The 19014-nt window shown below is 38.1% G+C and overlaps 1 protein-coding gene across 2 annotated transcripts in view; it reads left to right on the forward strand.

The window, feature by feature from the left end:
* RAPGEF2 (Rap guanine nucleotide exchange factor 2) overlaps window positions 1-19014 on the forward strand; it is a 93959-nt gene that overhangs the window by 31929 nt on the left and 43016 nt on the right. For both annotated transcript variants that reach the window (XM_021101305.1, XM_013978701.2), the window contains exons 2-3: window positions 4645-4776; window positions 16513-16690. In XM_021101305.1, the coding sequence (XP_020956964.1) occupies window positions 4645-4776; window positions 16513-16690 (310 nt within the window). The remainder of the gene's footprint in view (window positions 1-4644; window positions 4777-16512; window positions 16691-19014) is intronic.

Here is a 19014-nt window from a genome sequence, read left to right on the forward strand (position 1 = left end):
ACTATTTAACATATTGGTATTAAGATCAAAATGTATAAATTGTATTAATTTCCCCTTTAATTTATTTAATTATTATTTAATTTTATTCAGAAAGTTATTGTATATAGTCCCACCTTCAAAATTTCTTATTTTTTGAAGAGAATTTTTGTTATTTATCAATGGAGATTAGGGTCACAAGATTATAGCCCACTTTTAATCTGAAATTTAACTCCGTAGCATACTGATAGTAATTTAAGTGGACACTGGGGATTCCCGTTGTGGCTTAGTGGATTAAGAACCTGACGTAGTATTCCAGGAGATGCAGGTTTGATTCCTGGCCTCACTCAGTGGGTTAAGAATCCAGCATTGCCGCAAGCTATGGAGCAGGTCACAGACATGGCTCGGATCTGGTGTTGCTGTGGCTGTGTGTGGGCCAGCAGCTGCAGCTCTGATTCAACCCCTAGCCTGGGAACTTCATATGATGCAGTTTGGCCGTAAAAAGAACAGCTAGGTAGGTAGGTAGATAAATAGACAGAGACAGACAGACGCTGGGCTGAGCCTAGAAAAGCTTGGAATGAATGAATCTTCTGTCTTTGGTATGTCGAGCTCCCTGTGGGTACATTTTACCCAGACAAGTTACCATCATGAGGGCTTTGCATTGCTGTTGCCCTGAGATTTGGACATGGGCACCTGCCCCAGTGTTTGCCCCCCGATGCCTACTTTCCACATGGTTTTTTTCCCTCTGAAAGATCCATTTCCCCTTGGTCTAGGCTTAGATCTCTATTCTACAGAGTGTGTGGCTGGATCACATCAGTGCATTTCAGACTCTCTTCTCTTATGAGAACCAGCTCCACAACTTCTCCCAGTCCCTAACCTTGGCCAACCTGCCCTGTCAGTCAGGGTGTCAGTTTAATCATGGGACTGGTATCCCATCTGTGGAAGGAAGGAGAGAAGATGGAAGTGAAAGAGTAGGTTGTGAGGCTCACCTTCTTACAAAAATACATTGAAAATCCCTCTATATGTGGAACTGTTTGCACAGAAAACTTGCTGAATGCTGCCAGTCTATGGGAGGGCATTTTAAGCTTTCTTAAACATGGCATCCTTGCTAATAGAAATAAATATTATTTAGTTAATTTAGTTAATACCAAGTTTTATATGATCAACTCTAAGTTTACCATAGCATTATTTCATTGTTTGCAAAGAATGCAAGTGGTGGTAGGGAGAAAAAAAGCCATGTTAAAAAAAAAAAAAAAAAAAAGCTGGAGTTCCCGTCATGGTGCAGTGGTTAACGAATCCAGCTAGGAACCATGAGGTTGTGGGTTCGATCCCTGGCCTCGCTCAGTGGGTTAAGGATCTGGCATTGCTGTGAGCTGTGGTGTAGGTCACAGATGTGGCTTGGATCCTACGTTGCTGTGGCTCTGGCATAGACGGCAGCTGCAGCTCCAATTAGACCCCTACACTGTGAACCTCCATATGCCACGGGAAGTGGCCCTAGAAAAGGCAAAAAAGACCAAAAAAAAAAAAAAAAAAAGCCATGTTTGATTTATTTTTCTGTTCTGCACAACACCTATTGCAGTGACTTTTTGGGTAGTAGAAGTTACATTTGGGATTGGAGATGTCTTATTCACCTTGACATTTCCCTCCCCAACAGAGTGAAATAATAGATACTCAATAAGTATTTACACACTAGAGTTGAATTCTTTTTTTTTTAGAGTTTTATCGAAGTATAGTTGATTTACAATGTTGTGATAATTTCTGCTGTACAACAAAGTGATTCAGTTATACATGTACATAACTCCATTCTCTTTCAGATTCTTTTTCTACATGGATTATCACAGAATATTGGGTAGAGTTCCCAATATTCAGCAGGTCCCCATTGGCCAGTCATTCTATATAGCTTAGGGTACAAATTCCCGTCCCAACCCCTGATCCATCTCTCTTCCCTCACCACATACCTCTCCAGTTTGGTAACCGTAAGACTTTTAAAGTCTGTGAGTCTGTTTCTGTTCTACAGAGAAGTTCATTTTTATCCTTTTTTTAGATTCTACATATAACTGATACCATATGATGTTTGTCTTTCGCTGTCTAACTTCACTTAATATGATAATCTCTAGGTCCATCCATAGAGTTGAATTCTTAAAAAATAAAAATATTTCTTTTCTCAGGAAACAATCCTTATGCTTCTTAGCCTAACAAAGCCACATAATTCTGCTCTCTGTGGCTGTGAGTGTAGATGAATGGACTGGGTGGAGTGTGACTGCTGGACCCATGTTTCTTCTCTTGGGATTTGGAGCTCAAAGTTCCTGGTGCTTTCCGCACAGTGAATTAAGTCAGGAAAGACCACAGCTGATGAATAATGGAGAGAAGCATGTCCTATGAAATGTGAATAAATAATTGCCCAGTGAATAAAAATTCATTAGCTAAATACACCTTTATTTGACACATTAAAGCTAATTTTAAAAAATCATACTATGTGGCCTTTGTCAACTGGAGTCTTATCTATAAAAGAGAATCAATAGAAATCAGTTTATTGTTCTGTAATTACATGTAGCGAGTAGCTGTATTAAATGTAGCTGAGATGAAGGATGTTTATCCTGACCCGAATGCATTATTTTAATATCTAATATCTGTCGTGTAAAATCATAGTTGTTAATACAGCTTGGCAGACTTTTATCTTCAGATCGTTCCTGATGAAATCTTGCAAATATTTCACTCTTCTACACTGTGAATAAAACACATCAATTCTCATTTTAGAGGGTTTTAACCTATCTATTCCTTGTGGGGAAATTACTTTCCCAATTTTATGTTTCATAACATCTTCAATTATCAGTTAAAAAACGTTCATAGGGAGTTCCTGTGTCACTCAGTGGGTTAAGGATCTAGCATTGTTACTGCTGTGGCTCAGGTTTGATCCCTGGCCTGAGAACATCCACATGCCATGGGTGCTGCTAAAAAAAAATTCATAGTGGGATATATGTGATTTCTGCAATGATTTCACACTTATGAGCACACACCTCACTTCTCTGAACTTTTCCATCATATGTTTTTGTATCTATTTGGCATCTAATCATATGCCCCCTAATAAATTTATGTTTAAATCTTTTCTTTGTATACTTTGCCTCATGATATTAAGAATATTATTTCTACACTGACTGTATTAAGTATTATTTTTTCTAAAGGGGTATTAGTTTTTAAATTTTTTAAAATTTATAATGCAGTTTTAAATGTAACTTTCCATTTATGAAATATTGGCTATATTCCCCATGTGGCATAGTACATCCTTGAGCCTATCTTACACCCAACAGTTTGTAACTCCCCTCCCCTCCCTCTCCCCAATGGTAACTACTACTCTCTTCTCTGTATCTGCAAGCCAGCTTCTTTTTTGTTATATTCACTAGTTGGTTGTACTTTTTAGATTCCCACATATAAGCAATAACATACAGACAGTATTTATCCTTTTCTGTCTGACTTATTTTACTTAGCATAATGCCCTCCAAAGTCATCCATGTAATAAATACTATTAAGTGTCATAATCTATTTTACTGAGTCAGGTATGAATGGCTGAGGGGTAGAAATACAATGTACCTCTTTGGAACCCGGAGAAATCAGACCCATTGGTCTTTATCCAAAGCCTGAATCACCTCCCTCGTGAGACTTATTCTAAACTGTGACATGGTATCTTGGTTTTTTAAGGGTAGAGGGGAGGAGGGTTGAAGGAGAGAAGGGAATATTGCTCAATCTCTACTTAAGTGTCATTTTAACAGTTAGTCTTTGTTATTATTCAAAGCCAAGTAGGATCAGTGTGCTGGCAGGAAAGAGAGATATCATTAGTGTGTATGGTGTCCTTTAGTATATAATTTGAAACGTCAGTTTATTATTGGCCACTAGTACAAGTATCATATTACAGATAAATGATGCCCTTTTTGAATTCAGAAGAATTGGTAGTAACTTATGAATGTTTCTTTTTGGATGCATGTTCTCTGCTAGATGGCGGGGTGGGGGGAAGGTTGGTAGAAAGGCCCTAGAAGCCACTTAGTGAATCTGTTCGGTAGATGCTATTTGTATTTGGAGTTTAAACATGGACCAGTAAAATGTTGATGTTATGTGTCTGTGTGTACTTAGGTAAATGCTGTTTATAACATTCTCAATTCTGAATTCTCTGTTTACTCCATAGAGCCTGCATAGTTACTTTGTCAATTTTACGATGCTCTTTTTTTTTTTTTTTTTTTTAAAACTTTTAAACACCATTTGGGCATTTATGAACCACAAATCTGTTTTACTTATTTAAGCTGTCTCTTGTCTCAAAGTTGCTTTTGTGATGACTAACATAGTCATCGACTAATTTGCTCATAGGTGTAGAATTTAAAAATTGTAGCTCATTGGAGTCACTGCTTATCCAAGTTCATCTTAACTGCCAAACCCACCTATTTAAGCATCAAATTTAGTATTATTTAAAGTTCATTGAATGTCCATAAACTTACATTTATTTTGTGATCTTTGGTAAATAGGACACTACTTAGTCCTTACGGGCTTTAAAAAAATGAAGGAATTTTTCTGATCATGCTTTGGCTAAATGGGTAGAGTAGAGGATAATGTGATTTTTAAGTGTTTTCTTGGAGTTCTTGATTCAGATGGTAATCTGGGCTCTTCTTGCTCCTCCCATAGCTTCCTGCAGATTTCACCAAGCTGCACCTCACTGACAGTCTCCATCCCCAGGTGACTCACGTCTCTTCCAGCCACTCAGGATGTAGCATCACCAGTGACTCTGGAAGCAGCAGTCTCTCTGACATCTACCAGGTAGGGGGCGTCTCCTTGTCATTGACTTCATTTTCACGTATTCTAGGGAGTTCTGTGAGTCTTCATTGACAGATTCTATAAAGTAAATACATGGGTATATATCACATATGCTCACATAGACATAAGATGCTAATGTTTATGCTGCACACAGATATACAGTATGTTGTATATATGTTTTAGCAAGTAGAACTACTCTCTAGGAGTTCCCCTTTTGGCTCAGTGGCTTGTCTCTGAGTGATAATGCAGGTTTGATCCCTGACCTCACTCAGTGACTTAAGGAAGGATCCGGCATTGCCACAGGCTGTGGTGTAGGTCACAGATGTGGCTCAGATCCCACAATGCTGTGGCTGTGGTGTAGGCCAGCAGCTGTGGCTCCAATTTGACCCCTAACCTGGGAGCTTACATGTGCCGAAGGTGTGGTCGTAAAAAGAAAACAAATGGAACTATGGTCTAGTTGTATTTGCCTCTGCTATTACGTTATTAGAATTTTAAATAGAGTGGCTATGGTGGAAATGTTTCCTTGACTATCACTATTTTGTTAATTTGACTATAGGCATACTAGGTTTATGACTCTTTCTTGACTAAAAGTGTAGGGGAAAACTTCAGAATTAAGCTTTCTTAGTAATTTTTTCTTACTATAGTTTTGGGTATGACAAAAGGAAGAGACTATTAAGGTTGTACCTTTGAATTATTTTTCTTGCATTATTTTATTATCAATCGATTTGGTTGTATGTTTAATGTAAGTTCTTGATACTGATGGATAGAAAGGAAACCAGAACCATGGAATTTCAAAAAATGTTTTAAAAACAAAATAATTGTAATTGTTAAGGAATACTTCATTGGCTTAGAAAATGCAAATGTAGGAAAAATGACTAAAATATGCAAAAAAAGGTCCTTTTTGGAGTCTTTCTTTTTTTTTGCAATTCAAAGTTAATTTATTTACTTTCTAAAAAATATTGAAGTATAGTTGATTTACAGTGTTCTGTTAATTTTATATATGTATTCCTTTTTTTTAATTTAATTTTATTTTTTTCCCTCTGTACAGCATGGGGATCAAGTTACTCTTACATGTATACATTTTTTTCCCCACCCTTTGTTCTGTTGCAATATGAGTATCTAGACATAGTTCTCAATGCAACTCAGCAGGATCTCCTTGTAAATCTATTCTAAATTGTATCTGATAACCCAAAGCTCCCAATCCCTCCCACTCCCTCCCTCTCCCTCCCTCTCCCATTGGGCAGCCACAAGTCTATTCTCCAAGTCCATGATTTTCTTTTCTGTGGAGATGTTCATTTGTGCTGTATATTAGATTCCAGTTATAAGTGATATCATATGGTATTTGTCTTTGTCTTTCTGACTCATTTCACTCAGTATGAGAGTCTCTAGTTCCACCCATGTTGCTGCAAATGGCATTGTCATTCTTTTTTATGGCTGAGTAGTATTCCATTGTGTGTATGTATCTTCCTAATCCAGTCATCTGTTGATGGACATTTTGATTGTTTCCATGTCCTGGATATTGTGAATAGTGCTGCAATGAACGTGCAGGTGCTTGTGTCTCTTTTAAGTAGATTTTTGTCCGGATATATGCCCAAGAGTGGGATTGTGGGGTCATATGGAAGTTCTATGTATAGGTTTCTAAGGTATCCTTTTTTGGAGTCTTTCAATGCATATAGCTCATATGGAATTTCAGATCCTTTCAAGCAAAAAGAACATAATACTCACTTGACAAAGTATAATTCTTGGCTCTTTAGGAATTGTGATATGAAGTGACCAAAAAAGAGCCTCTCTTTAGAAACATTACAGTGTTTCAGGATCATCGATATATTCAGACAGTGAAAAGTTACTACTTTTTAAAAAAAATTGCTAGAATAACTAGATAATTGGAATACAGTCTGAGCAAAGCATGTCTGTTTAAGTCCTTAAGGAGGCATTAGGTATTCACGTTTCTAAAATTTGAGAGTGTTGTGGAGGGCTCACTGACTATTAAGTGATAGCCACAAATATGATAATTTACAGATTCTTGGCTGATCAAGAATGGCTTTTCATCTAGCTCTTTAAAGTAACTTTTCAAATGATGCATTAAGTGTTAACCTGTAATTAAATCTTTAGGAAGTAACTCAATTTTCAAATGTTAGAAGAGAATGTGGTGGATGGGGTAAAATGATTCCCTCTCAACCCCCATAATGCCTATTTTTAGAAGCTGACTTTTTAAACATTTATTCAAGAGTATCCCTTATCACAAGACAAAGAACTGTTTAAGTTGTGCTTTAGCTTACGTTAATTGAAACATCGTGATGGAGCCTTTGTCCTCTGTACTTTGAGATGACCATACATTTTAAAGCTCTGTAGTAGGTGCACAGCTTGAGGTTATAGCAGTTACCACTGCTTTCTCCAAGCATAATACAAGCCTGAGGGAAACTCCTGAAAGGTCAATTCATAATGAGGATGAAGTAAGTTGTTAATGTAATTTATGGAGGCATATTCTTAGGGGAATTTCAATCTACTTTGGGTAGGGCAGGCTAGGGTCCTGAGGAACTCCTTGATGGTACTTCCTGCTGTCCCAGCCACCATCAGGATGTCTGAGGACCCAGGCTGTGCTGAGAATGCCACACTGCTCTGAGAGGCCTAGAGTATGCAGCCAGCCATCCGACTTTACCTTGGGGTGTAGTTGAAAAAGACGAACCCTGTGTATTTTGATTCATTTTAGTTGAGTTCCAAGGCTGTTCATTTCAAACTTGATGACAGGTGTGTAACCTGTTAAGTCTATATCCTTCGTAAGGAAGAATCTGTAGGTGCATCTAAGGATTCAGTTACTGACAATGTAAGACTTAACATTGACTAGAGCTCCCTAATAGACCATTTCTATTGTCTTTAAATCAGAAATTTTTAAGATGGGAAGAAATCAGAAGATGCCCTTGCTTGAGTGCCAGCCTTGTATTTGAATCCTCCTTTCCTATCAGTCCAGTATCCTGTTCTTGAACAGTTCAGTGATGGGCAACTGTCTCCATGGTAACCCCTTTAATCTTTGTACAGTTTTGATGTGGGAGAAAGCTGTCTCGTTGGAGTGAGTATAAATGCTCCTGGGATGGAAACAGAGAGGTTGAAATAGAATGCTGTGAGCAGGAGAGAAAAAGGTAGAATTTTTCTGAGAGGGTGGGAGAGGAGGAATTCAAGAGCAAAGTAGAATCACTAGCTTTAAGAAAAGAGACACTCCTCTGTTTTAACAGGGGCATAGCCAAGTGGATTTGGTGTGGGAAGTTTCTGTCTGATGTGTCTGAGTTCCACGGCTCAGAGTGAGAAGGTGGGCAGGTGGAGGCTTTTAAGGATAGAGAAGTTTGGAAATCAGTTTCCGAGAGCAGGAGAGCCAGTTGACCAGAGCATTGGAGCATCAGTTGAGTGGGTGCCATCAAATACAGTGATTTCCCTCTGCCCTGTTAAGTAATTTTCTCCGTAATAAGTACAAAGAAAGCAGAGATTTGGCTTCCGCCAGGACTGAGACTTTCTTTATTAAGTGAGCGCAGTAAAAGACAGACTGAACAATGTGCCAGATCTTTCAAAGGGTAGTAGGGCTGTGTTTTTGCAGGCCTCCGTTTACTCCTAGCTCTATCCTTTTCTGCCTTCTTTTGTAAAGACCATCTTCTCTGAGAGTTCTTCTCATACTACCCTCTGTGAAAAGCGGGTCCTACATTTTGGTTTCTTTCCTGGATATTCTTCTTATGTCAAAACGATTATTACTTTATAAGTTGTTGTGTCTGCCTCCCAGAATGATAGCTTCAAGAAGGCAGGAGCAGGAGTTCCCATTGTGGCTCAGCGGTAATGAATCTGACTAGTATCCATGAGGATGCAGGTTTGATTCCTGGCCGCGCTCAATGGGTTAAGCATCCGGCGTTGCTGTGAGCTGTGGTATAGGTCACAGGCCTGGTGTTGCTGTGGCTGTGGTATAGTCTGGCAACTACAGCTCCGATTCGTTCGACCCCTAGCTTGGGAACCTCCATATGCCTCAGTATACCCCGCCCCCCGCCAAAAAAAAGGCAGGAACTTCTCTGTCTTGTTTCCGCCTTCCCTCTAGAACTTGGAATAGTGCCAGGAAATCGTAGGCATCCAGGAGAGATGTATTGAATGAATGAAATTGTAGTCTTGGACCAGGGAATATTACTTGGAAGTGTGATAGTGAGGAGGCATGAAGGCAGTAACATCTCAAAGGCTGAGAGTCATGCTTGTGTTGGAAAAGGGGCTACCTTGGAAGGCAGTGGAAGCAAGCTGAAAAGTAGGAGCTAATTGGTGATATATAGCACAATGCTCAAGGGGGTGATGGGAGACAGTGCAACATCCAGCCACAATGAAATCCTGGTTAAATGGTAGGGTTATCAGAGCAGTGACTTAGGTGGACTGGAAATCATTGTACAAAAATAGATCAATGGAATAGAGAGTTGCAGCAAACCAAAGTTCCATGTGTAAGGAAGGGCATAATATGTCACAGAGGAAACCTCACAAATCAGTGAAGTGATAGATTATTCAGTAAATGGTCTTTGGGGGTGGGAGAGTCATTTTAATAACCTTACTTTGTATTATAATTAAGATTAAATTCCAGATAAACTAAAGAGTTGGCAAACTCTTCATGGTATAATGGATGATCACGCTTATGCAAATTAATAAGAAAAACACAGCAATACTCAAAGGACAGCAGTAGGTAATTTGCAGAAGAGAACATGCAGATGTCTATACTTTAAAATATTTAAGACATAAGCAATTGAGTATACAAGGATTTAAATATGGAACTATTTTTCCTATCAAATTAGCACAGACATTTTTACTTACAATAAATATTTGTAGACATTTGTATACCTATTAGGTATTTAGTTTTTGGGGAAAAAAAAAACCTAGCAATTTACATGGAAAGCTTTAAAACATTGTTCTTCACTGTTAGGTATATTCTATATAGAAATTTAAAAATTCTTAGTGTAAAATTAGAAACAGTATGAACTATGGTACATAAGCTAGACTTAATGCAAACATTATACTTATTTCCAATATATTTTCATACTTTCTACATAAAATGGTTTTGTCTACTATTCCTACTCTGTTGCCTCAGTTAAATTATCATCAGCATTATCCATCAGTCTTTCTTTTTTCTTTTTTTCATTTTCAAAGTTTATTGTAGTTGATTTACAATGTTGTGACAATTTCTGCCATACAGCAAAGTGGTTCAGTTATACATGTACCCACATCTGTTCTCTTTCAGATTCGATTATCACAAAATATTGGGTAGAGTTCCCTGTGCTATACAGGAGGTCCCCATTGGCTGGTCATTCCACACACCATAGTGTGCATATGCCAATCCAAACCTCCAGTCCATTCTTCTCCCGACCTATCCTCTTTGGTAACCATAAGTTTGTCTTCAAAGAGTGTGAGTCTGTTTCTGTTCAGCAAATAAGTTCATTTTTATCCTTTTTTTAGATTCCACATATAAGTGATATCATATGTTTGTCTTTTACTGCCTAACCTCAGTGTGATAATCTCTAGGTCCATCCATGTTACATGCACCCCAGTATTTATTGCAGCCTTATTTACAATAGCCAAGACATGGAAGCAGCCTAAATGTCCATCACCAGAGGAATGGATAAGGAAGATGTGGTACATATAAACAATGGGATATTATTCAGCCATAAAAAAGAATGAAATAATGCCATTTACAGCAACATGGGTAGACCCAGTCTAATTTGCTAGCCAATATTTATAATCAGGGTTTGACTTAGGTGCTATTTGGGTTTAATATGTATGTTTGAAATTCTGAACAAAATTAATTTCCATCAAGAATACTTTTCTTTTGTCTTTTTTAGGGCTGCACTTTGCAGCATATGGAGGTTCCCAGGCTAGGGTCCAGTCAGAGCTGATGCCACTGGCCTGTGCCACAGCCACAGCTATGCAGGATCCGAGCTACATCTGTGACCTACACCACAGCTCACGGCAATGCTGGATCCTTATTCCACTGAGAAAGGCCAGGGATCAAACCTGTGTTCCCATGGATGCTAGTCAGATTCATTTCCACTGAGCCATGATGGGAACTCCCATCAAGAATACTTATTAAGCAGCCCTCCTAAACATGGAGATGTGTGTGGGTATGGTGTATTTAATAAGGAAAAAGTTTTTTCATAAATTATTTTTAAGTACTTAATGCATATATGCTTATGCATGTATAGTAGTTAATGTTTTTTATTTTAGTTAACACTTCGCTATAGTTTTATGGCATTTAATATTTCCTCAGTTTCTTCATTTACTTGATATCTTTAAAATGTAAAATAAACTGTTTTCATAATAAAATATATGTAGTCCCTTTTGGTTTAAATAAGTCATAAAGCTTTCAGCATTGGTCTGAGAATATTGTTGTTTAACTATAACACACATCTAAATCTATGTTATACATGTGGAAGGTAAATTAATTTAAGATAGGAGTTATTTGCTTAAGTAACTTTATTCTTGCTCCTGAGATCAGTATAATCAGATACCTTTTATTTTATTGAATTATATTTAATTTACCATATTGTGTTAGTTTCAAGTGTACAAAATGATTCCATTATGTATATAATGTATATGTGTGTGTGTGTGTATATACATTTTCAGATTCTTTTCTATTATAGGCTATTACAAGATATTGAATATAGTTCCCTGTGTTATACAGTAGGTCCTAGCTTATCTGTTTTATATATAGGAGGTGTGTATATGTTAATTCCAAATCATCCACATATCTTTTAAACATGAAATGTGTGCATATGCTTATTTAAAATGAAAGGGTTTAAAGACTAGCATTGCCCTTAGTAATATTGTAGTTTGAAGGAAGTTATAAAATAGCAAGTGTTTTATTATTTATAAAAATTATATATTTTTAATTATTTAATTTAATCATTTAGCAAAGCAGAACACATTTATTATATTTTAACTATTTTCTTTGTGAAGACAGTCTATTTAGAAAACTGGGTGAAGCATTAGAGTGCAAAACATTTAGTAGTTTGTGTTAGTCAGTCATGATTTTGAGTCCTGGCACAATTACTAGGTTTGGTTTTGTTTCATTTACACAGAACAATTTATTTAATTTCCCTTAGTGTTTTCTCATCTGAAAAATATTGGTAATAATTCCAATTTGCTGAATCGATGCGCAGATTGTTATGTACTAAAAACATCAAATGTAGTGCCAGATGCGTAGTAGTCATTCCATATAGGATCACTATTTTTATAATTAAAGTACAAGTCATTTAGCCAGAACTTAATGGGCACAGTTAGCCTGAGAGAAATTTTTATAATACGCAGGGGGTTGGGATATTTAATAAAGTTTTGGTTTTTTGTTTGTTTGTGTGTTGTTATAAATTCTGCCAATATAAATTGTGTGGAAGGCTCACTGCTGGGGTGGATGAGGTAAAAGGTATGAGGTAGAAATGTGCTCACTTGAGGAAGGGACTTTGGATGTGACCTTGGAGGGGGCTTTCTTTTACTTCTTTGATCCCAAGACAGTCCTTTGAATGGGAGGGTATAAACCCCACCCCCCACCCCGCCCCCTTCCTGTTTGTTAAAGTCACACAAAGAATGCTAGAGCTGAGGTTTGGGCTCTGGTTATTTCTTCACTCAGCAGATAAAAATCCTGTGACTCTCAGGTCCCAGGAGCCCAAGCTGAGCCCTCTCCTCTATAGGCATTCATTAAACCTCTTGTCTCCTTGTTCATGATACAGTGGAATTGTGAAATTAGAAATTCCAAAAACTGGCTCATCAAGCTGTATTCAAAATGTATTATTAAAAGGAATTCTGGAGTGTGTTAAAATAAAATGGATATTTAGTTTAAATAAAAGTTTAAATAAAATAAGTTTAATTAAAGTTTAAATAAAATAAAATAAAATAAAATAAAAGTTTAAATAAAAGTTACTGATTTAGTGAATGTTGTTTTATGAATAGTTTGGTTCTTAGGAAGGGAATACACATAATAGAAATAGAAAACAACTAATGATTGTTTACGCAAATAGGGTGGAGGGTTCTGTTTTGGAGAGATTAATCCAACTCATTTGAAAATCTTTTTGTTCTATTTAAGACTGAAATATAATTCATTTAAATGATAGTAAGGATTTCTTTGGGATGGTATAAAATATCTCCTTTATCTTTTACTGTATGTTAGATCTTTAAAAATGAAAGAAAAACTTTAAGTTATGTAACTATATTATTTAAAAGAGCTTTTTTGTTTTCATTTCTATCTTTAGAAGTACCTCTTCATTCTAGGCTATATTAAGGAACGTGTGTATAGAGGGCTCATTGTATAGTTGAAACTATAAAGTGATGCATAATAATCTTCAATGTTAAGATGAAACTGGGGTGAAAATGCAGTTGCAGCAAGCATTAGCAAATTGTCACACTTCTAGTCTTTGGAAGTAAGGTGGTGATAACAATAGTGATGGCCTAGTTTTTCTGCCCACAGCCTTGGCATACCATACCACATCCAGTTCTGCCGTTTCATTCTAGAATCTGGAGACATTGTACATTAGAGATATGAGCAGATACACACTACTATGGGTAAAATAAACAACACGGCCCTCCTAGACAGCACAGGGAACTATATTCAATATCCTGTAATAAACCATAATGGAAGAGAAAATGAAAAAGAGTATGTATATATCTGTATAACTGAATCACTGTGCTGTACACCTGAAACTAACACAACATTGTAAATTGAAAATAAACTGTATTTCAGGATTTGTTTTGTTTTTGTTGTTTTTTTAGGGCCACACCTGTGGCATATGGAGGTTCCCAGGAAAGGGGTCAAATCGGAGCTGCACCTGCCGGCCTACACCACAGCCATAGCCACGCGGGATCTGAGCCACCTCTGTTACTACACCACAGCTCTCAGCAATGCTGGATCCTTAACCCACTGAGTGAGGCCAGGGATTGAACCTTCGTGCTCATGAATACTAGTCAGCATCATTTCTGCTGAGCCAGGACGGGAACTCCAGCTATACTACAGTTTTTGAAAAATCATAAATTAGAGATGCCCTTCTGGGTGTGCTGCAGTTAATTCTCTGCCTTGACACCAGGCTTTATGTGTGTCCCACCGGGAGCGTCTTTATTTACCATGGTCCTACCCAGGCAGTAGTGTTCACTAAGGCCACTGTCTAAAGAGACTTTTAGAGGTTAGGCTTCCCATTTTCACTGATTCTGTCTTCATTAAGTATTCTGTCATCAAGTACTTCCCCCTTTTACATATAAAATAATATATGTACTTTAGTTCAGGGCATTATACCTAAAGAATTAAAATGTGATTAAAAATCTTTTTGTTAAGCTTTAAAAAATGTTAACACATGCTTGTATTGCTTCAGAATGTAGAACCGAATAGTGTGCTCTATAATAAAATCCAGGACTTTAGAAAGGTGAAACTTCATTGATAAGAAAAGAATACAATTTATTCTTTAAACATTGACTTAAATTAAATTAGAGAACATGTATGGATGCTATATAAGCCACATTTAGGTGTTAAATACCTGTTATAAAGATACAGATTAGATTGTAGTTAGGATTCTGGAGCCAGAATTCCAGGTTCTAATCTTGATTCCACAATTACTAGCAGTACAATCTTAGAAAAATAATTTATCTTTACCTGAATGTTTGGAGAATAATGAGGGTTAATAATGATATAGGAGTTCCTGTTGTGGTTCAGCAGGTTAAGAACTCAACACAGTATCCATGAGGATCTCTGGCCTTGCTCATTGGATTAAGGATCTGGCATTGCTGTAGCTGTGGTGTGGGCCTACGGCTATAGTTCCGATGATTCAACCCCTAGTGCAGGAACTGCCATATGCCACAGGGGTGGCCTTAAAAAGAAAAGAAAAAAAATTGGAGTCCCATCGTGGCTCAGTGGTTAATGAATCCGACTAGGAACCATGAGGTTGCGGGTTTGATCCCTGGCCTTGCTCAGTGGATGAGCTGTGGTATAGTTCCCAGACGCAGCTCAGATCTGGCATTGCTGTGGCTGTGGTGTAGGCCAACAGCTACAGCTCTGATTAGACCCCTAGCCTAGCCTGGGAATCTCCATATGCTGCAGGTGCGGCCTTAGAAAAAGACCAAAAAAAAGAAAAGAAAAAAATAATGATGCTTATTACTTCATAAGATAGTTTTAAGAATTAAATGAGTTAATACAAGTAAAGTACTTAGAGTAGTTCCTGACTTATTGTGTTTGGTTTTGGCTTATTATCAGGTTCAACATTTTATATTTTCATCTTACTATTTTAATCTGTATTTGCCAGTCTCTAAAAATAAGATTTTTTTTTGTCTTTGAAAATCATGTGGGCTATGAGTTGTTTAAAGTGGGTAAACTTTATGTTTTCTACAAAGTTAATAGTTTTATAATGAAGCGTTTCTATGAATTTACTATTTTATCTGGAAAAACACATTTATTATGTTCAAGGTTGCTGTAGTTGATATTTAATTGTCCTCATTCTTACTATGCATAAACAGTTAGTGAATTCTGGTACATAAAGTCAAATAAGGCCAAAATGGTACATATACACATGTTGTTGAGATGAAAATCACAAAAGACTGTAGAGTCACCTAAAAAGGATAACTGTTCTAGGCTTGAGGTAGCCCCACAGAACAGACCATGTTGAAATTTGTGATTCCAGAGTTCCTGTTGTGGCTCAGTGGGTTAAGAACCCATTATAGTGTCTGTGAGGTTGTGGGTTCGATTCTTGGCTCGCTCAGTTAAGGGTTAAGGATCTGTAGTTAAGCTGCAGGTGGCAGATGCGGCTCAGATCCTGTGTTGCTGTGGCTGTGGTGTAGGCCTGCACCTGGGGCTCTGATTTGACCTCAAGCCTAGGGACTTCCATATGCTGCAGGTGCAGCCTGAAAAAGAAAAAAATTTGTGACTCTGGTGACTGAGAAAATCTTCAAGCACTAGAGTACATCTTAATTACTTGAAATTTGACTGATGATGCGGTCAGCTGTGTTGAGCAAAGGGGGAGGAAAGACCGTTTGCATAAAAGCATGTAAGGTCTGTCACACCTTTGGCAATTTACGGTTCAAGAGTGGACATTGGGGTAATTGAACTAATTATTAATGTTTTGTTTGCATATTTATCAAGTTACCTTTGCTTTGGTATTCACTTTTTCATAAAGACCAGCAGCTAATGAGAGAGAAATTGTTCAGTCTCCCTGGAATTAATAAATCTACCCTTTTCTTTGGGGAAAAGAATTGTTCAGAATTGCCAATCTTCAGCTCTTGGTTTAAGTCATTCTCTTTGAAAAATGGTGTGAAAACATACTATGTTTTTCTTTCTTTTGGTTTTCAAAGTGAAAGCATGTTTACTTAGAGAGATACACAGTCTGTAGGCAGAATGTGGTCCATCTCAGAAAGCAAGAGCGGCCTGTCTTTTTCTTATTCTACTATGTTTCAAATGTCATGTGACAAAGCTCAGATAAGTCATCAGAATTATTGAGATAAAATCATTACTCCTAACCAAAAATTCATTAAGAGGTAAGACTGTATTTTGTTGAAGTAATTCTTTTACATAGTGCCTAGTGCATGAATATTTGTTAATACTGAATGTATGTGATTTAGTTATGGGAAAATTAATATGATAAAAAATTTATTATTGTGAATTATGCTTGTTTTTATTTCTTTTGTGTACAAAAGATTTACTTAAAACAGTGTATTTATACATATACTTTGTCCATCTGTCTATTTACGTATCTATTTTTGGTCTGTTTTCAGGCCACAGAAAGTGAGGCTGGCGATATGGACCTGAGTGGGTTGCCGGAAACAGCCGTGGACTCTGAGGACGACGACGATGAGGAGGACATCGAGAGGGCCTCTGACCCTCTGATGAGCCGGGACATCGTGAGAGACTGCCTGGAGAAGGATCCCATTGACAGGACAGATGATGACATCGGTAAGTCTGGGTGAGGAAATGTGCCTCAGCTTAATTCAAAATATTGAGAGGTGGGATCTGATAGAATACAGCCCAAAAACAGTGGGCTTGAGAAGGTCATTAATGGGAGTTGCTCTGTGGCTCAGCAGATTAAGGATCCAGCCTTGTCACTGCTGTGGCTCTGGTCACTGCAATGGCACCCTGGTTTCCATTCCTGACCCACAAACTTCTGCATGCCATGAGCATGCCCCCACCCCCGCCCCAAAAAGTCATTAATGTATCAGTTTCCCTTGACATTTATTGAAGAAATTTTTGAAAAAATTAATTTTACTCAGCCCATACCTTTGAGAGGCCACAAATAGTAAAACTTTCTCATGAAACCCTTCCACATGAGCCTTTTCCTAGCTTCCTTTATGACCCCCCCCACCAAAAGTAGTCTTTCAGACATTATTATATCTGTTCATTTTCCTGTAAGTATTATTCCTAGTAAGCTAGAGTCTTATATGCTTTCATATATGCTTTCATAATGTTTATTAGTCGAGTGGCAGCTAGTAAAATCATCATGGAAATGACTTTGTTTCCCCTCTGGTTCCATAGGAAGGGGAGGCTGTGGGGAGAAGGGAGCAGAAAGTCAAGTGGGAGCTGAGACCTTAGTGTACCCTGAGGTTAAAAGTCTTGGGGGCTTTGTGTCCACCTCCCCTTCCTGGAGGTCCCCATCACCCCGCTTTCCTATCAGAGCAAGAGTTGACTGTGTCACGATGGTTAAATGCTTGTGTGTGCCTTTCCTACCCGGCCTCTTCCTCCTCTGAGAGGCATCCACGCCACATGGAGCTAGATCTGTAACCACCTGCCCGCACTGGGTCATCTGCCCCACCACTCCCCCTGCTCTCTTTGGGCCAGTAGATATTTGAAAGAAATTCACAGATTAGAAATAGGACAGTATGGGCATCATTATGTGTGAGTGGCTTGTTGCTTTTGCTTTGAGGAAGCCAAACATGTATGAGGAGAAACTTGTACCCGGTAAGCTCTATACTTAGGCCAGGGAATTGCAGAGGAAGATGCAGAATGTGGATTAGGTATTTAAAGTATAGTGAAAGCTGTTGCTAGGAATTGCTAACTATCTAGAGATGACTGTTATGTCATCAGCTGATGGGTTGGACACCTTCTGGGAATGGAGACTTTTCTAGGTGGGCAACGCAGCTCAATGGGAATGAAGCAGAGGAGGCCCTTGTCCTGCTGCAGAGTCCAAAGGGTAAAGAGAGGATTTGGGCTCATGTGACAGGGCATGGACTGGACAGGAGCCTGTTTAGGAAGGAAGGACTGGTAAAGCCCTTTTGGACGCTAACACCTGAATGTGGTGAGAACGGGGAGCCGACTGTGCCTCTGGCCCCCAGAGCAGAAGTAGGGTCCCCCTTAACCCTTTCCGGGTCATTAACCTCTAGATTTTTGTTGGCGTAAAAGATGCAGCTGCCTCCACATTCCCATCCCTGATCTCTCCCTCGTTAGCCCGCCTCATTCTCCAGCACCCACAGGCCATGGCACCAGTGGTTCCTAAGTCTTTCGAGGCTTCTGCAGTATGAAGTGAAGCCTTCTGTTTTGTCCCCAGAGACACAGGGTTTAGCCTCCTTGGGTCTGATGCCACACATTCATCTGATTTCCACTATCCAAAGTTTATTTCACTCTTGTATTCTCTCTGTCCTTGCAAACTTCTTTTTAAACATTTCTTTATTGTAGCTTTAAAGAGAGAATGAAATGGAAAGCCTGTTTGGTTATTATAATGTATGTAGAATGCCATTCCTGGAAATTTAAGACTTTCACTTCATGTCTGAGAAGCTTTCTCTCTCAGAATTTCTGGAAAGCGCGAACTGTGCTCATCCCTATGAAATGAATACTAAGCTGTTTTTTTTTTTTTTTTAAGTGCATGTTGATATAATCTTTGGAGTGAATTACTTGTGGTTAAATACCAATATACTGGTAAGCGGTGATGATTCAGATGCTTACTCCTATCAAGTATATTTTTATTTCAAATAGTAAATCATTATCATTAAAGCTAAGGTGTAATGAGGTTGTTTGATCTACATGAGATCTCCAAAGATCTCGTATTCTGTCTTCTCAGAATAAAACCTCACATGAGAACAGTGGGGTTTGTTTGCTGTTACTCTTGTTAAACTAACTCATCCTCCGGTATGTAGTTAAAACAGACACCTTTTACTTGAACTATAAACATTTGTGTAATTGGTACTCTGTCTAGATGCCTCTCTGCCTATCTTCCTCCACCCAAGGGATTGTGTGTGTGTGTTTTAAGTTCAACCAAGTGAAATTGCCAGTTTTTAATAATATTTTTT

This window comes from Sus scrofa, chromosome 8 (genome assembly GCF_000003025.6).
Source record: "Sus scrofa isolate TJ Tabasco breed Duroc chromosome 8, Sscrofa11.1, whole genome shotgun sequence".
In the NCBI taxonomy this organism is placed as follows: Eukaryota; Metazoa; Chordata; class Mammalia; order Artiodactyla; family Suidae; genus Sus; species Sus scrofa.